Genomic DNA, 23,830 nt, shown 5'->3' with positions numbered 1-23,830 from the left:
TTATCTACAGCAGGAAACTGGTTTTATAGCGTGGAGGAATTTACTCTTGTTATCTTCCATCACCGTTTTTTTGGGAAAGCGTTTAAAGCAGTTGGCTGAATCACCAGTTCCAGTTAACCTGAAGGGAGTGAGGTGGTGTATCGAGGGAGTGACTCAAGTCCCTTTCCCTCATTTCGTCACCTGAAGGAGGGCAAGGTGTATGTGGCTAACAGCAGCCATGGCCAAGCAGTGTCTGTGCTTACAGACAAGGCTCAGTTCAGCCCGGTGAGGGAGAGAGCACGGGAAAAGCCAACCTGGGTGTGGAGCAGGTTCACACGTTCAGTGGCCTCCAGCAGTTCATGCTCTGCCAGCTTCCTCGCCCGCTCGGTTTGGTCCAGCAAAGCCCTCAGCTCATCCAGCTCTGACTGGAGAAGGTTGTTTCTCCTGTCGGAGACGGCCAGCTGCTCCTTCAGGTCTTCATTCACGTGTCCAGAGTCATCCAGCTGCACCTGAAGCTCCTGTAACAAAACAGGGGGTTGGGGTTTTTACCAGTGCAGGTCCATTTCAAGCCATTTCAACGCTTACATCAGAGGACCCTGGACTGCAGGCATTGCATGGGGCCCACCTCAAGAATCTCAGTGCTTCTTTATTGGAGAAAGCCTTCCACCACACTGCAAGCTGAATAGCTTCTGTGGTGTGTCATGCAATGGGGGAAAAATGCTGTGTTTAAAACTGCCAGAGCTCATGGTTCTGCTGAGGCAGGGCTCGCTGCTCAGGTGTGGGAGAGGTGATGGCTGAAGAGGTGTCTTAGCAAAGCACTTTTTTTTCCTCCTTTTTTAAGCTATTACAGGTGTTGAAGCAGACAACAATGGTGAATATACACACGCTCCCTGCACTCCAGCTAGCTGACTTGCTCTCCGCTTTTACAGGACTTGCAAGCTCAGCACGAAATCACAGATCTTTGGTTCCTCCTGCTTTGTGCCCCCGCGCAAGGCTGTAGCCAGCAAGGGGTTTATGCCTGGATCTCATCCAGCTTGTATGCAAATCTTGGAAGAAATCCATATTTCAGTATCCTCTTACGCCAGACATGCTCGCTAAGGGCTTTCCCTGCACATCCTTGGGAGCAGCTTCTCTCTTAATTACCATCCCCACCGCTGTTTTGCTCTGTGCTAATGAAACCTGGCCCGCACCTACCCTTGGGTGCTTGGGACTGGCAGTTCTCAAAGTACCTTTATCTGTGTCTGCAAGACACGTGCTGACTTTGTTGCTTCTGCAGCGTGCCTGTTAGCATGGCTGAGCTGGATTTCCATCTCGTTGAGGTCCCCTTCCATCTTCTTCTTGAGCCGGATGGCCTCATTTCTGCTCCGGGCTTCAGAATCGAGGGTGGACTGCAGTGAATCTATGGCACGTTGCTGGTTTCTCCTGAGAAGGACATGAAGGGCAAATGGAGTAATTTCCCCCTCGGCACAGGAATGTAGAACCATATGCAACAGCACTTCACATTTGGGAAGTGTCTCATTTCCAGAAATAGTGTATTTCTGAATGACATACATAGCACAGGATTCTAGTGTCTCACTGTCATCTAGCTGGCTGGTGTGCTTCACACCTTCAGCTACCTCCTGCTCCATGATCTGTAAGCACTTGTAGCGTCCTTCTCCCAAGTTCCCTTTGGCAGTATCAAAGGAAGGAGTTCTCCCAGATCTCTTGTAAACTCAATCAAGGACAGGCTCGAACCTAACAAGAAGCACGTCAAGCCTAGCAGTCACTTACGAAGATGTTTACGGAATTGTTTACAGGGATGTTTTACATCTCTTCCTTTTTATAAAGGCATTAGTGGAGGGGATTAATAAAGCTGAAGGTAGGCAGCTACAATCTAAGCTCATTAATTACTCTTGGTGCTCTTTATAGTAAATGGCATGTGTAAGCTACAAGTTATCGTATCAAAGTGAATGCTGAGAAACATTTCTTATGCTAATTATAAGGGCAGTAATTCGGGGATAGAAATCTGTGTTACAGACATCTAAAGTCAGATGAGACCAGCCTGGTCCCTCTGTGAAAGGCAGCTTTATGCCCATTTAAGGACAGCACACAGATACAGATATGTGCTTAATTTCCTTGACTCTACAGCCGTCAAGTCCTGTAATGAAAGTTTTGCTCTTTTACAACTAGGAGGTGACTCAAAGCACAGCACATGACTCATACAGGGAAACATTTATCTCACTGCTGGCCAGGTTTTGCTGAGAGTGTCAGAGTTCTGGGAAATCACCGAGTCAACAAGGAAAACCTTGAGGGCCTTATTGCTTCAGCAGGTACTGAACTGTGCCCCAGACGGGCAGGGAGCACCACAGCCTGGCCACTGAACGGCTCGGCAGCAAAACACACTAACGAAGCCAAGGCAGAAAGCACTGATGAGCACAGCTTGCCCAGAGATCTCTGCAATCCAGGCATCGGCAGGGCATTAGAAGGTAGCGTCTGAAAGGGCCAAAACATTCATGGTTTTGAAACAATTAACATGTTTATTCTTCTATCTCCCCAAGGGTGGGCCTTGGACTTCCCCTTCCTTACCCTTTAGCCTCCCAACAAACAATGACGTGGTTCTTGGGCTGATAGTATTGCAACGCTGACTAAGTCAAGGCCAGGGTTTTCTGAAGGACTGCACGCACACGTTGCTGAACATCTGCCCAGCATTGCGTAATTTTAAGAGCATAACTCCTCAGACTAGCATTTGTGCTGGGTGGGAGGGAGAGGCAAAAGACATCCTCCTCCTCCCATCTAATTGCTTTCCATTTTCCCTGTTCATCCCTTCCACCTGCAAGCTCCCCTCCCTTTCTAGTCAGACTTCCCGTAACGCCGCGGCTCCCGCTCACGCAGCCGGTGCCCGCAGTCGGCAGGCTGCTCACCGCAGCGCGTGGCTACAGCTGCGCCAATTCACTGAGTGCCTCCAGACAACACAGGCTGGAGCGGCACTGAGGCAGTCCTGCCGATTTTGCCCGTGATTCTCCCTGGGAGGCAGCCACCCCAGAGGACATGAAGGCAGCTCTCTAGGCCTACTTGTCTCCATGCTGCAAAGCCCTCGGGCTGCTGCAACCGCGGTCGTGCCAGTCAGTTGTGTTACAGCTATGGGGTACGTGGGGGGGGCTTATGTGTGTGCCAGCAGAGACTGACCTGGCAGGAAAATCTGAACTAAAAAATGGCACTAAGAAAAACTGCCCCTTGGCAAATAGTCAGAGGTGTCATGGCTTCTGGTACGGATGGTACGTGAACTACCTGAGGGGCATTTGACTGGCTTGGGCCTTGAGAACACTTCTGGTCTTTTGAGACCTTCCCCTTAAGAAACATGCCGCTTCCTGCACAGTACCTTATGTTTTCCATTTCTTCCTCCTTTTCTGTCAGTTTCCTTTCAAAGTCGGCTTTAAGCTGAGAAAGTTCAAGCTGGAAACGGAGGGTCTTACTTTCTTCATGCTCCAAAGCTCCCTGAAATAGAAAACACTAAGAGCTTGCGGGCCAGGAGTTGCTTCCCCCCCCGCCCCCAGATCACAAACTGCTGCACAGAGATGATCCGCTCACACCTCCCGTCCCCAACAGCAATATTCCCTCCTTCCCTCTCTCTCCAAGCAAGGACACGAGCAGCTTACATTGCAAAACAAGGCATTTATTTGCCTTCTAATGCAACTTGGCAGTTGGAAAACTGAGCAGCAAGCTCCTCAGAGGAGAAATGGTCAAAGAGTCCAGGGGTTACAAAAAAAATTATCAAAACCTTAGGCCCTGCCTGCATGGTTCTGATATCAATGGACATCCCCCGCTGCGCACCCCTGTACAGATACCTCCAGCAATTCACAGGCTTGTAAGGGATACACAGAAGCTAAAACAAGAGAGTTGTTGGGAGGGTGAAGGGGTCCAAACATCTCTCAGCTCACAAAGATCTTCCCAAACCATGAAGTGTTGAAAGCCTCCCAATTATACAATCTTATTAGGCAATATGACTTCAAGGGCAGAAATAGGAGACATCGGCTCTACATGACAGAATGCAAAAATACTCTGTCTGCTCTTTCCAATTAGCATGAAGACAAGCCTATGAAACAAGGGAGATCTGTCTTTATTCCTACACTCCTCTCATATATGGAAGTCAAGAACTAAGCTGATGACAGTCCATGGCAAAATCACAGGGCCTCTGACTTCCAGGTCTTGCCAGAACCAGGCTCAGTAGCATTCTGTCTCCTTGCTGCTCACATCCAACAGGGAAGGAAAGCACAGAACCGAACATCATGTATTTCGGAAGTGCTGCCTGAAGGGTAGAGTCGCACAGGCTTAGCTGTGCCTCTCTTGAGAGATGATGGAAACAGGGTGGAGGTTCTGAAGGCAGAGCTGTACAAAACCCTTGCTAACCTCCAGCCATCAAGCAGCAGCTACAGGTCAGTCGAAGGCATGCACCATGCCAAGGAGCCACAATGGATTAATGGGAGCAGTACACAGAAGTACCGTGCCACCACTGGTGACTGCCAGAGCCCCAGATTCACAGGGAAGGGAGAAAATCTGCATTAAACCATTTCTTCCACAATTAAGATATATCACCACTTTACTTTCATCAGTTCCTCATACCACTGAGCTCTAGGAAGCCATTCCACACAGTCCAGGAAAGTAAAGCGTGCCCCTTAGATCCCTCAACCGATATATTCTCTCTAGCCAGAGAAGTTTATTGGCAGAGCATATAATCACTCTCCACATCTCAGAGCTGCAGAAGAAAGGCATGCGCTTTCCTCTGCTCTGCTCACGCCACCTGTTTGTTTGGCTGTGAAATCCCTGCAAAGTATAAAGCGTCCTGTAACAGACAAAAGAAGTAGCACAGCATTTAAGGTATTAACGGGTCCTTCTCACTGGGTGACGTTCATTTCAGCAGATATTATTTAGGGTACAATTCAAAAGAAATGCAGCCTTCACTAAAAGTCCCTTGCTGTGTGCCGTGTGGCTTCCAGCCAGCAACACCAACAGCCCTTCTCAGCTTTGCAGTGCACTAAACTTTAAAAAAAACAACCTGACAACCGAGCCCTTTAAGTGAATAACCAAGATTTCCAGTTGGCTGGTTCCATGTTGCGGCTTGTTGCTAGAAACTGGGATGAGGCATCTCTCCCGGGTACCTGCATACTCGTCACTGTAGAAATTAATGCGGTGATGCTAAATGTCTTTACCAAATTCCTATTGGGAGCCCAAAATTTTCCAAATGGCCTGTTTCCATTTGGTTTCTAAGACTGCTACCATTTTTTTTTTAAAGCAGGCTGCAGTACCTAACACAGTATCCGAGGCCTTATAAAATTTAAAGTCATCAGGAGGGTTTTTTTTCTTATTCTCAAAAATAGGAAATGGTGAATTTCCTGGTGGAAACTGGACGCTGGAAATATCTGATAAAACAGTCTAAGACCATAGATCTCAGCAATTCCAGTTTCCTGAAGGACTGAAATATTCTGTGCTGAAGTGAGCGTGGATTTTCAGGAGGTGGGCAGAAGATCTGAGCCTCCTGAAAAGGAAACACTCCCCCAACAACAAAACCCAAAAAACTACAAGGCACATCCTTTGGAAGGGCCTCCACTGAGGATCTTAGAGTTGACTTCTCCAAAAGTCATTGCTCTGGAGAACACTGGCTAGCGAGGCCGGAGGAGCTGGGTGCGGGGAGGTCGTACCTGCTACCAACTGACATGTTGGCTGTGTTGCCGAGAGGATGAAAAAGGAAGGAAAATCCTGACAAAGACACCCTTTCCTCTTCCTTTGAGCTTGCTTTCCTTACCTCCGCTTCTTCCAGGGCCAGCTGAACTTCTGACTTCTCTTGTTCAATCTGTTTCTTGATTTTTTCTATCTCATGGAGGCTCTTGCTTCCTTCACTGATCTGGTTGGTCAGGTCAGAAATCTCCTCTGAAACAAAAAAGGATGGATGGATGGATTTAGCGATTGGAGCATCCCGAACCTGCTGCAGTGTGTGGAGCGTGAATACAGGACAGGTGCCTCTGCCTCCTGCCTCAAGGGCTCGTCTGCACACAAGCGCTGCCTGACTTGCAATTACAGCAACATTTTTACGCAACCAACTTGAAGGCACAGACTTTGTTGTAAATGTTTTTTGAAGTGGTTACAGTGGTTTAGTTTTTATCTGTGATCTGCAGGCTAGCAACACTGTGCTCTGCCTCGGGGGCTGTGCCGGCTTCATCCTCCGCACCTCTGTCATCCTTCTTCTTCCTCCTCCAAGACTGGCCACGCCAATTGTCTATGTGCAAACCCTTCATTGCCAGCATCAGTCAGTCTCTCCAAACACATTGGAAAGCTGGTCTCAAGGATGAGATAAACACCTTTCCCCACCGCTGCTATGGGACACCTGCATCCCTCCAGCCGCCCACTGGTGTTGGTCTCGCACTGGAAACGGGGCTGGAACAAAACCTACCTTGGAGGTTCTTGTTTTCCCTTTTCAACGTCTCCAGATGGTCCAGCGTCTCCTCGTAGGCATTCTTCAGCTTGAACAGCTCAGTGCTGAGTCCACGGGCTTCCTTCTGGGAAGCCTCCAGCTCAGCCTGTGACTCTTCATACTTCTGCTTCCAGTCACTGATGATCTTGTCAAACCCGCGCTGCTTCTTGTCCAAGGAGGCAGCTGCCGAGTTGGCCTTCTCCAGGTCAATCATCATGTCTTCCAGCTCGTTCTGCAGCCTGTGCTTTGTCTTTTCCAGAGAAGAGCACTTGGCATTAGCCGCTTCGATTGCTTCCTCAGCTTCTTGTAGGCGAGCAGCAAGCTTCTTCCTATCAGGTGGGAAGAGACAGTGAAATGACTGATAACATTGCCATGTTACCCAGAAAAACTGACACCAAAGCAGTATCTCAATAAATCAATTTTGGAAGGGAAAATTGGAGGGGCAAGGGAAAGAGAGGGAGAAATCAAGCCTCTAGAGAGAAGGGTCTATGACAGGCAAAAAACCAGCTTGAATTATGAATGCTGACATGTGGCAGATAATTTTGTGCATGTGTGCGTGAGTGTGAATATTTGAAATTGAACTTTTGAACTCTCCAGCAGCAGCTTGCCACTTGTTAGCTGTAACCAGTATAGGCTGGTTTTAAGTTTTGATAAGACCTGGTCTAAATGCAAGTGTCATGTTCTGCAATTAAGAGATATGAGACAGAACCACCAATCAGGAGGCTGGCCATGCCCTGGGCTTTTGTTCATAGACTGTTTAGACTGGGAAAACAGGAGGCTGGGAGTCAAGGCAAAGAGAGATCCTGGAAAGGAAGGAGGTCCTGGAAAGAAGAATGTGAAGGTGCTAGGCAGAGAAAATATAGTGGAGGTGGGTGAGGATGGTGCAGATCAGATGTGTGGAGGCTGATGCAGGAGGTGCTCAGAGACCTTGTTCCATCATGTCCAAGACTGGGAGTGGCTGCACAGCACAAGCCAACACAACTTTCTGCCCTACCTTCCCAGGGCAGCCGTCACCTCCCTGCTGCGAAGGGAAGTCAGGACCGAGGGAACATAGCACTGGGCTGGGGCAAAGCAAGTGAGCGTGACAGATAACCAAGGAGGGTAACCTAATCTAGTACCTACCCCAGTACCTACACCCACTGCCCCATGGACAAGGACTCAGCAGAATCCTTGACCTGCTCAAGCAATGAAATGAGCAGGACAGCCACAGATGACAGCAATGAGCCAGAGGGATGTTCCCAGCCAGGTTGCCCTGTTCCCTTAGTGCTACAACAAGTCCTGGGAGCACAGTCCTGCCAGCCAAGGGCACGATGAAGCCCAAGTAACTCACTCACTTGGCATCTTCCAGCTCCTCGGTTCTCTGAATGGCATCAGTCTCATACTTTGTTCTCCACTGTGCCACTTCAGCATTCCCCTTGGAGAGAGCCCGCTGCAGCTCTGCCTTGGCTTCCTGCTCCTCCTCATACTGCTCCCGCAAGAGATCACAGTCATGCCTGGCCGCTTGCAGGGCATGAGCCAGGGCGTTTTTGGACTGCAGGGATAGAAAGGTCACAGCATTGCAGAGTTACCTACAGCAAAACCAAACTAACAGCCCCTAGGAATTCCAATGGAGGCTTAAGCCTTTTACTCATTTTTTGCCTCTGACCTTGACAGTCCAGGTCAAGTGAGGTAAGGAGTATTTGAAGTCATCCCTAACTGGTGACACGCTGAGAGGCTATCAAGACCTTTGGAGAAGCATCCAGCCTTTTAAAATGCAGGATGTGAAATTTTGGCTATCCTACTGGGTAGGTTTTATTTAACAATTATGAATGATGATTATTTTCCTGAACTCTTCTCTTGTGACTTGCCTCGGTCAAGGGCTGGAACTTATATCAGTACAATTACCAGCAAGCATTCTCACTCTTACGTCTCATTTTAGCTTTTATCCAGGCTACAAACGAACATAAACAGTTTTCCTTATTCCATTTCAGTGAGTGGGACACAGTCAAAGCATTACCTTGGTTTCCTCTTCCAGCTGTCTCTTAAGTTCTTCAATCTGTTGTGTAAATGATGTTTTCCCACGGGACAGCTGACTTATCAGTGACTCCTTCTCTTCAAGTTGTCTTATAAATTCACCTGCCACAGGATTTAACAAAAAAACCAACCCCTGTAAGATGATGAAATGGCAAAGTCCCAGCCAAAATCAAAGTCCCACCTGACCCATTCTGCTGAGGAAAAGAGCTATCAGTGCTGACCTTTTGCAAAGCTTTGTCCAATGTTGTAACCATCAGATGCTTCACCAGGATCATTTTCCTTAGGTTTTTTGGTTGGTTGGTTGGTTTGGGATTTTTTTTTTCGTGGGGTTTGGTTGGGGGTTTTTTTGTGGATTTTTTGGTTGGTTTTTTTTTTTTTTTTCATACTGCAAATACCTTGATTCATTAATTTTAGTTCAGCTCGTGGATCAGACTAGATTGATGCTTACTTTCACATGCAGTTGTGGCTGGGTATGTTTAGACTTTTTTTCACTACTTTACATTGCTTTTCCACAGAGTTCTTTTCAGAAGATTGCAAAGCACCCTGAGAACTTCACAACCACCAGCGTATGGAGCAGAGGGAAACATAAGGAAAACGTAATTTATCACAAGGGCATTGCTGCGGGGTGGAAACAACAGCCTTATAGAGAACACAGAACTCACTAGAAAACACACAGGACATGAAAAATATGTCTTTGTAAACACACAGAACAGTGGTATCTGATGAGGATGCAGAGATTGAATAGTACTGCTCTGGCTAAAAAGGAAGAGAGCACTTAGAGGAGATGTGGTGTTCTGGGTTGGATGTGAGCATCTTCTAGAATGCAAACGCCCAAGGTCATGCTGAGGCAGATGGTATTTACACAGACAGTGTTCCAGCTCCTTCATCTTCCCTCTGACACTGCAAGATAAGTGCACATGCCCTTGTTCCTGAAACTGGGTACCTAGCCAACACATCCATTTCCGCTCATGAGATGGTATCACAGTGTGCTGGTAAATATGGTTATAGCGAGTTTTTTGAAATCTGGTCCACAGCAAGGTCCCCCCACCAAGGCTATAAAGATATTGAAGACAGGCACAAAGCTACTGCCCCATTCAGCACTCCTAATCCAGCCACCTCCAGAGCAGCTGCCGTTGCACAATACAGCACACGGACGCGGTGGTGACACACACATGGTGAATTACTGGGACACGGTCAGTCCGGGCAGAACACGCACATACCGTTCTCACTCTGGAGCTTTGTCTTCTGGGTAGTGAGGTCATTCATGAGGCGAGTCATTTCATCCAGTTTCGTTTTTGTCTCATTCAGATGGTCTTCGTAAGTGCGACAGAGTTTCTCTGCGTTCGCCTAATGGGAATCAGGAGAAAAGGCAAAGCAAGCCGTAGCCCCCAGGCAGCCGTTTGGAAGCTCCAGCCATCCAAACGTACCTGGTTTTTTGTTTATCTTTCAGAGAAATGGCAGAAAGCAAAGGCACAAGTACCACAGCAGCAGGGCAGGGAACAGGAGCCCTGTATCTGCATCCCCAGGCCGGGGGGCTCCCCATCAGACCACCTTCCCCAGCTGTTTTCCCTGAACTGCGTTCTGCATGGCAGCACGTGTGTAAAAAGGCTCTGCCAGAACTGCAGAAGCAATCACATGCCTAAGAAGTTCAGACATCGCCTCCTCATAACTGATAGATGGGAAAATCACCTCCAATGAAAATTGCTCTACTGATTCTGCTTTAATTGCCACTTATCATAAATTGAGTTTGATGGCAGTTTTCTAACTCTCAGAATACTGAAATTTCTTCTCTTTGCTTGCACTGAAAGAACTCTTTAGAGTGCTCTGAAAGCTACCAAGACTATCTACCCAGGAAACAAACCCCCCAGCTCAGCCATAGGAAGTAAAAATACAGTTGGTGGTCGTGCAAGCGTTTGCTTTGCGCTTCTTGCTAATGTGGGTCAAAACTGTGAAGCAAGGGCAGGGGCTGAGAGGACTCTGCTTAGGGTGGGAGATACCCTGCCTTGGACAGCACCGCCCCAGTCATCACCAGCCTGGGCCAGCGTGATTTAAGGACACAGTTTTTGCTCTGAGATGTATGCATAAACAACATGCCTGGGACTGGGTGTTTTAGACTATGTGTCTTAGACAGGGCATCTTAATTGCTGTCCCATCTCCAGGTGAGAAGGGTTACACCACCAGCAGGGGAAGCGGGGGACACTGTGCACCTAGGCACCCTCTGACCTTCTAAAACACTCCAGCCCCACCGGGTGTCCTGGGAGACCTTCACCCAGCCTTAGCTACTCATGACCTTTGGGGATTTGGGAAGCCTCAGGACACTTACTTTTCCCTTGACCATCTGCTCCATGTTGGATGACAGATCATCCACTTCCATCTTCAGCTCACTTTTCTCCTTTTCCAGTTTCTGCTTGACCCGCTGCAGGTTGTCCAGCTGCTCCCCCATCTCTGCCACACTGTCTGCATGCTTCTTCCTCAGCGTGGCGGCTGTGGCTTCGTAGTGCAGCGTGGCCTCCTCGAGGTCCCGCCGCAGCTTCAGGAACTCTGCCTCACGTTTCTTGTTCATCTCCAGCTGGGCAGCCGTGGCACCCCCAGCCTCCTCAAGCCGCTCGCTCAGCTCCTCCAGCTCTCGGGCCAGATCTGATCTCTGCTTTTCCACCTTGGCTCGAGCAGCTCTTTCTGCTTCCAGCTCCTCTTCCAGTTCTTCTATACGAGCCTACCAAAGAGACACAAGCACCTTTGGCTCACCTTCATGAGGATTCCCATCACAAGACCATGAAGCACTTTACGAATTGTTAAACCCTCTTCCAGCCTGCACTTTACAACACAGGTAGAAGCACAGCAATTAAAGGACTTGCCCATTTGTGTCAGTAAATCAGATCTTGAGCTAGAGTATGGATGATAAGTCACATTTTTCTCACAGTAGATTGCTCTACAAGCTCTAGTTCAAGACAGTTAGGTCAAATGTGTTGACCTTATACCAACGTATTTGACATTCGGCCGAAGTCCATGAGAGAGGTTACTTGACAGCAGGAGTGGCAGCATCAAATTGTCATTGAAAGGGACAATTTGTTCCCATTTTTAGAGTTCTGTGACTGAAGTAATTTCTCTCTAGGAGCGTTAAGGCAGGGTTTCAAATACAGCAGTGCGTAGCATTGCACAAATATTCGTTGGGACCAGTCTTTTTTATGAAACAGTTATTTTGACCAATCTATGCTCCACATCCAGGTTACGCAAACATTCTTTATTTACAAAAAAGCAGAACTGCTATTTTGGATCAAGACATCTTGTTTGAGCTGTGCTGACTTTCTTTGGCCTTTTCATTTCTGTTGAAAACTTCCCATGCATTTGAGCCCACCCTTCCCCTAGATTTCAAATCCATGCTTATCACTGCTGAACTCCTCCCCAGCATCCACCCACAGCTCCACGCTTTGAAACAATATTATTTGCTTGAATAAAAAAAAAAGTATTTTGCTTAAAGCAAAACACCAGAGCCTGAAATCACCAGCATTCTGTGGTCATATGTCCTGCTGCTGGGAAGGAAACGCTATAGAGCGAGCATCCTGAGGGGAAAAGGGATCAGTCTGGGAAGTTACAGAGTTGCAACGCTTCGGGTCTCAAAGCAGAGCTGAAAACTCTCTGCAAAGCCCTTCAGTGAGGCACAAAGAAAAAATCCTAAAATGCATGAGAAAGAAGCAAGCTGACCTGAAGCTCCTTGATCTTCTTCTGCAGCTGCATCACTACAGCTTGTTCATCTTCTATCTTGGAATTCAGCTGGCTCATTTCAAATTCTTTCCTGCCACGGAAAGGAGAATCCTACTGTGACCATTTTGCCTGTAGCTTCAAGTTTGACTTTTGTAATTTAAAAAGAATTGTTCAATAAAACTTCTAATGTATTGAAAAATGAAAGCAATCCTCATGTATTGTGAATTGCATGAAAACGCATCTCCTCCTGAGCAGCAGTTTCCAAGTCAAGACTCTGCATGCATTTGTGCAATAGTATTTCTGGTTCTTCACGTCATACAAAAGTGACATTCTTTTCAGACTCAAAGGAAAAACATATTTCAGAGTCAGGTCTTTCAACAATACCATCATAGCTAGTTATGATGAACAACTTTTTAGAGACTTCCTCCAGCTTTCTCCTCTAAGTAACAAAAAACACAAAAAACTTTTTTTTTTTTTTTTTTAAATGCTGGCAACTATAATGAATTCTAATGTTCTACTGTGCACAAGGAAGAGTGATTTTCCCTCCCTCCTTGGCTATACACTGTCTCGCCATGGAATTTTCTTTTAGCTGCCATCAAAGCAGGATGACACACTTGAAGGCACCAAAATAACAGAGATAACTGTGCCGCTTTACTTTGTACAACAGAATCACTCTTACTTTTTTAGCTTTTCTTCCATCTGCAGCTTATCATTCTCCAAGTCCATTACACTTTCCTGGGTCAGCTTCAAATCCCCTTCCAGTTTGCGTTTTGCCCTTTCTAGATCCATCCTCACTTTCTTCTCTTGTTCAAGTGAGCCCTCGAGCTTTAGGAGCAAAGTTACTTATTAAATACATTGAACACAGATGGTTTGCAACAGCCAGATGTACGCTGAGCAGTTTTGTGCTGAGCTCTAGCACATTGCAAACCAGAAGTACGTAAGTACAAGCATCCTGTTACATGTTTGGTTTTCTCACAGCCAGTGGGCATATGGGCTAAAGAAATGTAACATAAGGGTTTGTCCATGCTTTACATTTTTGCAAGCATTGCAGTTCTCTTATTAGCAAAATTCTGTTTGACTTCATGCCAGATAAATGGCAAAAGCAAACGGAGTGGATTCTCCCTCGTTATCGCACTCCTTTCAAAGGCTGAACTGCACAGATGAGTTTTTATAGCGTTCCTGATTATACCTTTTACAGACAGTACAAGGACTGCATTTCTAAACCCTCGACCGTTTCTAAAAGGACGGGAATACACTTCAAGGTTTTGCAACATTTCAGACTCATTTCAGGCTCTAAGTGGTGGACAAACAAGCCTGGGGGACATGAAGGCAGAGCCAGCTTACATCATCCACTTGCTGTTCCAGTTTCACTTTAGCTTTGCTCAGTGTGTTGACCTTGTCCTCCTCTGCTTGCAGGTCATCCAGAACCTGCTGATGAGCTTCCTGCAAGGACTTTTTCTCCTTGGTAAGCTTGCTGATATTCTCATCAAGAGTCGCCATTTCTTCTGTCAGATTTTTGACCTGTGTGAGAGAGGGAGAGGTATTTCTAAGACTCTGAAGAAAGGGAGCATCATCACCTGGCCCGAACAACCATACTGAACTGATACACAGGAGGGCAGTGGAAGGGAAGGGAACCTCTCTGACCCCCAGCCCCTTGTGGCTTTTTGAGTGAAATTGCCATCAAGGGAGCCAACGTGTGCCAGTTCTCATTGTGGGTTTAGTACTTTCAAATATACTAAATTCTTTTCAGTGTCACTCTCATGGTAGACTCGAGCTTCTGATTCTGGCAGGAGACCAGCTTTACATCTATGGGTTTTAAGATGAAAAGCTGGAGGAACTCATGGTTACAGCAAAAACCTCTTTACTTAAAAATGCCTGAACTAGACATAATTCTTTAGCTGAACTGTAGCAAAACTCGGTTCAGAAAAAGGGAAACTTAGGCTCAGAGTTAACACTTTTTCCCTCGCAAGGTCAAATAACTGTATGTACAGATCCTTCAGCACGGCCTGAGTAACAGACAGTGTGAAGCCATCAGAAGACCAGCAGCTCCTGTCACAAAGGTAACCCATGCCCAACCTCTTTTGAAGACACATCAAAGTCCTAAAGGTACCTTGTTTTCAGTAGCATGCTTCTCTTTCTCTACTTTTGCAAGCGTTATTTCAAGATCATCAATATCCTTCTTGAGCTCAGAGCACTCATCTTCCAGTTTTCTCTTCTTTGAAGTCAGCTCAGAATTCATTTCTTCCTCATCCTCAACCCGCTCCGTCAGTTCTTTGACTTTGGCCTCCAGCTGAATCTTTGATTTAATCAACAAGTCGCATCGTTCCTCAGCATCTGCCAGAGTGTCTTGCTCCTGGTAGGGCACAAGGAGAGGACAGCAATGACCGCCTGGCCTTTTTTCTTCCTCACTTGTCACCGACCCTGGAGGTGGCCACTGGGCCTGATCCAAAGCTGCAGAGCAGCGTAAGGAAAATTTCCTACTCCTGATGTTGGAAGACGAGACCAACAGGTAATTAACAGAGCAGGATGAGACAGTGAGGAGCGTGGCTGATCACACATAAGACTACTCCCATATCGGACTGCCAGGGACATTGCCTCGGGCAGAACCTACTAAGAATTGCACTGCTGGCCCACCTGGTTATATGCTAGAACGTGAGAATTTCTGTCTGTTCTGATTTTTAGCAAGACTCTGACAAGGCCGAGAGCTTATTTTAATTGAATTGCACTAACACTCTGGCCTGTAAGGCTTTGAGTTTCAAAGAACATCTAATGAATATATGAATATATGTGTTTACTCACAGCCTGGAGCTGAAGAAGCAAATCATTTTTTTCCTGAACTAAAGAGACTTGCTTTTCTTCAAGTTCCTTTCTTCTGGCTTCAGATTTTTCCAAGGCCTCCTTCAGTTTCAAGAACTCTTCCTTCATATTGGCCATCTCCTTTTCAGTTTCTGCGGACTTCAGAAGAGGTTTGATCTTAAAGAACAGCTTCATCCAGGGCCAGTTCTTCACAGCCATGAAAGCGCGGATGTTCCACTGAATTACAAGAAGGGCGTCCCTGGTTTAAGAAGGAAACAAACAAGATTCCCTAAAGCTTAGCCTGAATTGAGAAAGTGAGATTTTTTTTTCATTCTCAGTCAGTTTTACAGCTTTGGTCTCAATAATGTTAGGAACTTGTACTAGGTCCCAAGATATACAAGAAAGTTCCTTCATATCTCTTGGGTTTCAGGGACACAAAAAATTTCCAAATCTGATTTTTACCAGAGCTGCAGGAAACTAATATACGGTTGCTACTGTTTTCATCATACATCCACCTTAAACCTTTAATTTAGAGTTACCTATAGCCTTAAGGACTGTAACAATGGCTCTATTCAACACATAATGAAATGGTAACGGCTATTATCTGCTCAGAGTTAAGGATGTGCCTTCATACCTGCGCTCCACTATCTTCTGAAACTCAATCCGCATCAGTCTGCCGCGTGCTCTTGCCTGGATCATTGTTAAGATTTTCGCAAGTCTCTCATCCCTCATTTCTTCTAGATGACCCAAGAGACCAGCCTTGAAGAAGACCTGGTACATGCACAGATGTCATTTCACCATAACAAACGATTTTATTCCAGAGTCACACAGACCTTACTGAAATGGTTTGGAAAGGTATTTTCATGGACACATTATAAAGTAAAAGAGTATGGAGGGACAAATACTGCTTGCATCAGTTCCGAAGTTGTTTTAAAACCAGGTCTCATCTCCCTGGGTTTGAAGAGACCAAACTATTTTGTTGCCACAGTACTTTTCAGCTGTGGCAGGGTTCAGAGCAGGTCAGCCGAACCACAGCTCCCTGCTCCCAGAGATCCCTGCTAATGCAATCGTGTCGTAATTGCACATGGCCTCATTTCAAAAGCTGCAGCTGATCTTGTGGTCCGCCTATGTTTGAGTGTACCTGTACTATATTAAATAAGCTACTGTTGTACTGCGGGGTATGGAGCATCAGCTGCTGCTGTGGCTACTTGTGGTGTTGCTGTGATAAAAGCTTTGTGGGAGCTGGAGCCGGAGAGAGAAAATTCCTCTGGCACAGCTTAAAAATTAATATTGCTCTGCTGCTATATTACTGGTTCCTTGTATTATTAACCCTTCATTAATTGCCTCCACCAGAAATGGCATAATGTCCTATTCTGCAAGTTAGATACTAGATCCATCAGTTTTCTTTTTACATAAGCACAGTGGTCTTTTCGGGTTACCTTGGTGTGTCCGAAACGATATTGGTTATGGTCAACATCTAAAGATGCCAGCAGTTTTTCAGCAGCTTTTCTGCTATCCACAAACTTATCCTCTGGGATCGCGCCTGGATTCAGAATGCGGTACCTGTTAATAACAGATGAGCATTGAGTAAAACTGGCCTAGATTCTGCTTTTCCCCCTCCCCTCCCCCTCCCCCAAAACAAACCGAAAATAAAAATAAAATAAAAAAGTCACCTAGGGTGATTTCCTACTTTGCGTCTACAGAGACACAATAAGAACAGAATTCTGCCTCTATGTTCAGGGAAACTGAATGGGGAATAAACTTGAATGGAATAAAATACCTTGAATAAAAACTGAGAGGGCATGCTTAGCTTATTTTGACTGATGCGTTAGGACAGGAGACAACGCAGCTCTGCATTACCTTTGTTTAAAGTCAGCATAAAGCACCCTGTTTGGGAAACCCTTACGGCAAATGCGGATGCCTTCCAGGACACCATTACAGCGGAGCTGGTGCAGGACAAGGAAAGCATCCATTTCACCTGCAGGGGAAAAACGAGGCTAAATTAAATGAAGCTTCTCCACAGGGCTTTAAACGCCATTTCACCGAGGGAACTGCAAAATATGAGTCATCTCCTGATGGAGCAACACCACTGGATAAGGTGAACAACACAGACAGTATTAAAGTACGATCTGGTGACTTGGAAGTAAGTATTGGAATGACATAGTTCAAATATACTAAAATTTTAAGACCGTTGTGTTTTCCATACCTGGAGTTTTTGATTCATTGGGGATAATGCATCGTACAAAGTGAGGGGCTGTAGATTTTAGGTTAGTCATCAGCTTATTTAAATTTTCCTAGAACAGACATATTAAAAACACAATTAGCTTTAGTGGTCTACTGGAATTCCAGTCACTTATTTCTTTGGTTTGTTGGTTGTTAAGATTATTAAGGTCATCTTTTTAAATAGTCTCCAAAAAAATCATAAGCTTACCAAAATTATTACAGAGAAATGTGTTCAAATAAACCAAAGTACGAATTTACCTTATTATAGGAATCCACATGGGTTTTATGAAAGGTCTTAAGAAGGCACATATTTTGCTTACAACCCCCGAAGTGTCAGAAACAAGATGAACAGCGAGCGAGATGCAGCATCACCCTGCGGAGCATGTCCGGAAAGCCAACTGCATTTTGCCTCGTCACATCCCCACTCAGTGAGGACAGCTCTCGCCCGTCCCATCTGTTCCTCATGAAAGCTAGGGTTTTATCCTCCTGGCCAAACATATTCCCTTTATTGATCTTAACCAGACGTCTTTTCCCGTGCAGGCAGCAGGCTGGCTTGGAAGAAGCCAATCAGTCAGTGCCTACCAGTGATCACCAAGCTCTGCGGGAAGAGTTTTGTCTAGTAAGCAGACAAGGGAGACCATCAGAGGTGGAATATAATGCCATCAGCTCAACTGTTCAAACTGAAAATGTCTCGTACGCCAGCCAGGATGATAAATGAGACACGGTGAGCTGGGTACTTGGCAGCTCCTTGTGGGCTGGGATTAGATGAAATTACTGTCTGAGGGGTCCTTCAGCTATCTTTACACTTCTTCAGCTAGTAAGACACAGGTCTCCATTCCCCTTGATTTCCCTTCATGAGGAGCACTTCCAAACAGGATAGAATGACCTGACTAGTGGGAGGTGACCACTTCCCTCCCCTGCATTACAGCTTCCTCAGTGTTACCCATATGAAATGAAATGCTCATGGCAAATTTACGGGCCCCATTTTTCCCCAGGCATGATCCTAATGACAGCTTCCACCAGGAGCACACACCATTAGCAGGGAATTACTTAGGGGAAAAGAAGCTATCTGCCACTCCGTTCAACTTTGTTTTCCATGACTGCTCTAACCCTACGATCCACTTACAAACAGGAATCTCATAGGGACTCGCAGATTGCTTGTAATCAGTTCCTGTTCCAAAGACATGCACGAAGCTATAAGCCACGGAATAAGTGATAAACATTGTTCATGACATTTTATGATACTTTCTCAAATAGAATAAATATCACTAATCTCCTGAATGCTTCAAGAAGATAAGATGTACTGGCCCCTCCCACATGCAGTTTTAAGAACAGTGCGTTCAAGGTTGATAGCCCAGGCTCAAATCAAATTCTCTTGTTGGATTTCCATTTTTTTGTGTTCATGACAATCCTTAACATTCCACCTCAATTTATTAACTCAAACTGTCAGATGGGGAGAAAGTACACAAACCTTGTGCAATGAGGACACCGTTTGAAAAGAGGCCCCTTTCTTGCGTTTCTTTTCTCCACCCTGGTCAGCTAAGGTAAAATAAATAAATAAATAAATAAATAAAAATCACAATGGGTATATCAGTAGCGGCTGCAGGCAGGGCACGGGAGACAGACAACCTGTTCTGATAGTACAATTCCCTTTGAATGAAAGGCAAAGTCATAGCCAATGACTCGATGGCTCAGATTGCTCAAGTATTAAGCAAAACATTCAGAATATCAGCTGTGATGTATCACAAGTTTGCAGCTCCCTGTCCGTACTGTGGATTTTTGTCAAAGGCCACTGGAAGCTTTCTGAATGGCATTTGCTTTTCAGACCTATGCAGCATCACTTGTTATGCAGAAAGTCCATAAACACGAGTAAGGCAGACAGAGTTCTCTGTAGTTCCTTAAAAAGCCTATAGGGTGAGATGATGTCGAAAAAGCTAAAGAAAATTAATGCTTATAGAAAATTCATACTGTACATTGTACTGTAAAGACACCGATTCTCACGTCTGCTATGCATATGTGCAAATATTTGTCTAGAATAGAGGGAAATCAATATTTATAACTTTATCTATAGCAAGCTTTGCACTGCCTGAATTTTGCTTAAAGCTTCAGAGTCAAAATCACTCAGACCCTCCAAAGGAATGCTAGTTTCTGATGTGACCTTCTTGAAGTTTCACAAGAGCCAAACACGACCCAAAAATGTACAGCAGTTGCTGCAGCTTTCTAAACACTGGACCATTAGATCATTCCCAGGAGGTCTGGCATTCTGTCACCTGTCAACAATAGTCAACATAAAAAGGTGAAGCGAAGAGTGCAATGGGCTTGATGGATTTATCCACAACCTTGCCCCCTTCTGCAAGTGACGCTGCCGAGACTGGAAGAGGCTGAGCTGGACAGGCTGTTCTTGTCTCCTGACACTGAAGAAAAGCAAGGTAGTATTCAGACAGACAGGAATGTCTGCAGGCAAATAGGCAGTTAGTAACTTGCAAGAATTTGCTAGAGGCAAGATTTTGGTTATTTACATTCATCTCCGTCTCTTATTCACATTATGAAGTCTGCAGCCTGCTTGCCTCCTCAAAGCTCCTCATGATTCATGACGACAACATCTATGGAGACAGGTTGCTAATAAATAGGCTGTAAGTGATTTCAACTTCAGGACTGAAGAGCTACGTCTTTGTAATGAATGCCAGTCTTATTTACTCAAGATCAATTTTCTGGATGCTTTCTACTTGTCTTCTCACAAATAAAACAGTTCTGTGTGAATTAGTCTTGTCAAACAAACAAACAAAAACCCAGCAGTGAGCAATAAAGAAGACGCATTGGCAAAACCTACTTTGGCCGATGGTGTTCAGGTACCTTCAGCGTCTGCTTGCCACTTACACAATAAAATATTCCAAACCTCTCTCTTAAACACTGTATTACTTATTTAATTCAAGGTGGCTAGCAATAAGGACTACGGCGTGGGAAACAAGAGCCGTGTTTGTTCGTAGGTATTTATGTACAAAATTTTTTTGTGCAATACTTGTCTGCATATCTGAACGCTCACACGCTCAAACTCCCACCGGAGCGCTCACAACACGCAGCTTTCCTTGCCAAAATTGCTCAGAGGTATTACACATTCAAACTAGCTGAGCTAATGGCCTCCTTGGTGTAACTGGCAAACTCCTACAGATGCTGTACGCATCTAAATAATTAGTCCATGCCTCATTTAGCATTAAGTCAATTGCTGCAGAGAGAATTGGTTTCTCTCTGCAATTCATTGCCAAGCACACATCCCAGAAACGGAGGAAAACCCACGGAAGCTGATGCTGCTTACCGCTGTCAGCGCCGACATAGCTTTCAAACAAGCTTGCCAGGAGCTTGTTAGATGATTTTTGGAAAATACCTACTACGGTTTCATTAAGCGGGTCTTTGTTCTTCTCAAGCCACCCAATGATGTTATAGGGAACCTGCAGCAAGGGTTTAGAAAACAAACCAGAGGTTGCAAATGTTCCTCTTCAGAGCAGCTAGTAGTTCTTTAGACTTTGCCTTGGAACCAGTGGACCTTCTGCAAAGTGCTGTGCTCTAAGTGGTAACAGCCACCTGGTTTTTCAGCTCTTCCCCTCCAGTTCTCTGCTCCCTAGGTCCGGAGCGTCTCTTCCTAATAATTACCATCCAAATCCTGCACAGCCCTTCCAGACGGTCCAGTCCCTACACCTTCCCAGGGACTCTCCATGCGGTTGGCCATAGACATACCAGGTCATCACTGCCCCAGGAACCCTACTAATAACTGCTGAAGATGCACAAGTAATAATTTCACAACAGCATGCTACACTGAAATAATTAAGGTTTTCTGACAGAAACTTATTAATTAAAGATCTAACTCCAGGACTTCGCCACAGCTCTGTTTAGTGGAAAAATATGTTCTATTATTAGTACCTCAAGGGGATAGAAATTCTAATTTTCTTTGCTGAATACATTAACAACTACACCTAAAGACCAAGATGGGCATGACTTCTCTTAATGAATACAAAATTAGCTTAATGTTCAATTATAATCTGAAATTAACAGCATCAGGTAAGCTCCAGCTCTGCTGTGCTGAGGCTTCATATCAACTCTAGTCTGATAAACAATTTCCTGTGTCCCTCTCAAATTCTGTCTGGCCGTCTGGCCTGCAAACTGGGTGGCCAAGCTCTGGAACTGGGCAAGTTTTGGCTCATGCATCACAGTATTGGATTGTATTCCCGCTCACCCCATCAGCAGCAGACCTGGTGACTAAACCTTCGCAGCAGAATTAACCACATTTGCTTTTGCTACTTTGATGCGCTGGTCCTAATGCGACTAAAAAGTGAACGTCAAAGTTTTGGTTGTTCTTTTTTTTTTTTTTTTTTTACCCCTCCCTGAATTTAGGCAGAAATTACTCTGTTCATTTGTACAGGGAACCAAGGTGGAAAGTTAGATGCTGCTGCTGTTTAAATGCTAATCCTAACCTGATTACAAGAAAAGTGATAAAGGCAAGGCAAGGCATGTTTTTGGCAAAAGCGCTATCAGCCTTCCTCAGCTTGTTTCGTTTTATTTGTGTATCCAAGGACCAGGAGTCCTGGAGTCTCGTGGTGCCTCACTGTGTTGCACTACTTGTGCAGAGAGAGTTGAGGCTTTTACTCCTGACTGTTCCTTTCTTTGCCTCCTCATCCTTCCCACCCTCCCTCACTGTGTGCTATGGGCCAAACCCCACTTGGAAGACCCCGATACAAAGTCAGCCTGCAGCAGGGAAACTTACTGCACCGGCATAATGAAGGAGTTCAAAGTGAGCTTCGTATTTCCTTTTCTTATCAGGCCTGGGCTTCTGTAGGTTAGGTGACTTGCCGAGATGATTGTCATAGAGTTTGGCTTTGAATGTCATATCTGTAGCTTTCGGGAACATACACTCCTCTTCAAGGATCGACAGGATTCCCAGTGGCTGTGGATTTAAGGACATCTTCATTGGAACATGCTTAGGCTGCCTGCTTTCGGTAGCTGTGCAGCTTTTAAGTCTGGTCTGATGGAATTTTAAGCCTGCAAAATATCTTTTTTTGATATTTTGAAGGAGGAAGCCTTGGACTATTCCGTTAAATAGCAGCCACACCTTTGGCTATTCAGTATGTCACTTCTGCCTTAGGGGGCTTTATGATGGCTTCCAGGAAGGGTCTGATTTCCCTTTCAGGGCAGCTGGACCAACTCACATTTTATCATTCATGTTTCAGGAACAGATGAACTAGCTTCTAGCACTGGACGGGTTGTTTGAGGGACTGAGTTCATGTGCAGATAACCTACCCCTGGGGAGGAAAGTGATCAAGTAGAAGAGCACTCAATAATCAGCCTTTCCACTCCAGCTAAGGCAGGACTTAAAATTTCATTTTTCCTCACAGATCAGCAGGGTTAGATGCCATGCCATACGTAAGACGTGGCGGAAAGAGCGATACAGCAAGGGACAGCTGTCCCCAGCAGGACCACATTATACTCGCAAAAAAGGAAAAGGAAAGGCATCTCCCATGCTGGGGAAGCGGCGAGAGGGAAGCAATAGTTCCAGGCAAAGCACAAAGGGCTTGCACATCAATATAATGTCACGAGCAGGAGTTTCATGGGGCACGTACTGACACATAGCATTTGCCCTGAGAAGCTGACAAATGAAGTTTGATGTTAAGCGTATGGGGAATAAAGTAAATGGAAGGGCAGTAGGGACAGAGAAAGACAAAAGCAAACCCTAAGATTACACAGCCATACGGACTAACAGGTACAGTTTGTGGTTACTGCTGGCTCCATAACGCAAACTTACAAAGGCGAAGCCAAGTCACCACCGATACCCATCTCCCTTTGATACTGCATTGCACATAGAAAGGCAGGATCCGCCCTGCTGTCTGCTCTACTCTGCCCACTGAGCCCTGAGGACACCTCCAAGGGAGCATCGTGAGTAAAACCAATTCAGCAGATACACCTTAGCGCTGCCGTACACACCTTCTCGATCAGATCAATGCAGGCCTGCAGGTCCATGCCAAAGTCAATGAATACCCAGTCAATGCCTTCCTTCTTATACTCTTCTTGCTCCAGGACAAACATGTGATGGTTGAAAAACTGTTGCAGTTTTTCATTAGTGTAATTGATACAGAGTTGCTCAAAGCTGTTAAACTGCAGGAGGAGATAAAAAAAGAAGCGTTGCACCACAGTTAAGGATGGTAAGGGCTTGGTGGAATAGCAAGAAGGAAACTGTTTATAGCTAAAACCTTCTACACAGTGACGGGTTGGGAGACTACTGGGCATAACACCCAAGGCATAGGAGGGGGGAGTTCAGTGCCAGGCTGCTGGCTGCCTCATGCCCAGATTTGTTCAGGTCTGTCAGGATGCCCTTCCCTTCAGCAGCATGCCACAGCAGTCCTGCGGAGCAGAGCCAACGCACCCTGCTCTGCTGCGTATGGACAGCAACACAGAGCAGCAGCATTAAACATCTTCAGGGACGGATTCTGAGAAACAGAAGTTGTGACATGCTTTATGCACATACACTTCTTTACAGTGATGATCGAATAACAGAGCAGCCCAGGTTGGAAGGGACCTTGAAAGATCAACCGGTCCAATGTTTTGTGGGAGAGGGAGCCTAGATGAGACTGCCTAGCACCCTGTCCAGTCACAGCGTGAAACCCCCAGTGATGGGGACTCTACCAA

General features: G+C 45.7%; 1 protein-coding gene across 5 annotated transcripts in view; it reads right to left on the bottom strand.

The window, feature by feature from the left end:
* The window catches only part of MYH15 (myosin heavy chain 15), a 72,221-nt gene that overhangs the window by 8,833 nt on the left and 39,558 nt on the right, over positions 1–23,830 (bottom strand). For all 5 annotated transcript variants that reach the window (XM_080376164.1, XM_080376161.1, XM_080376162.1 and 2 more), the window contains 22 exons: positions 23,129–23,299; positions 21,915–22,094; positions 20,472–20,604; positions 18,630–18,697; positions 17,142–17,229; positions 16,796–16,913; positions 16,375–16,498; positions 15,570–15,706; positions 14,939–15,194; positions 14,250–14,492; positions 13,484–13,660; positions 12,819–12,964; positions 12,140–12,230; positions 10,761–11,150; positions 9,658–9,784; positions 8,421–8,539; positions 7,759–7,955; positions 6,404–6,753; positions 5,759–5,883; positions 3,338–3,453; positions 1,209–1,401; positions 294–497 (listed from right to left, as the gene is read on the bottom strand). In XM_080376164.1, coding sequence (XP_080232290.1) covers positions 294–497; positions 1,209–1,401; positions 3,338–3,453; positions 5,759–5,883; positions 6,404–6,753; positions 7,759–7,955; positions 8,421–8,539; positions 9,658–9,784; positions 10,761–11,150; positions 12,140–12,230; positions 12,819–12,964; positions 13,484–13,660; positions 14,250–14,492; positions 14,939–15,194; positions 15,570–15,706; positions 16,375–16,498; positions 16,796–16,913; positions 17,142–17,229; positions 18,630–18,697; positions 20,472–20,604; positions 21,915–22,094; positions 23,129–23,299 — 3,753 coding nt within the window. The remainder of the gene's footprint in view (positions 1–293; positions 498–1,208; positions 1,402–3,337; positions 3,454–5,758; positions 5,884–6,403; positions 6,754–7,758; positions 7,956–8,420; positions 8,540–9,657; positions 9,785–10,760; positions 11,151–12,139; positions 12,231–12,818; positions 12,965–13,483; positions 13,661–14,249; positions 14,493–14,938; positions 15,195–15,569; positions 15,707–16,374; positions 16,499–16,795; positions 16,914–17,141; positions 17,230–18,629; positions 18,698–20,471; positions 20,605–21,914; positions 22,095–23,128; positions 23,300–23,830) is intronic.

Source organism: Falco punctatus (assembly GCF_963210335.1).
Source record: "Falco punctatus genome assembly, chromosome: 2".
NCBI classification, from domain to species: Eukaryota; Metazoa; Chordata; class Aves; order Falconiformes; family Falconidae; genus Falco; species Falco punctatus.
This window is presented reverse-complemented; position numbering and strand designations above follow the sequence as displayed.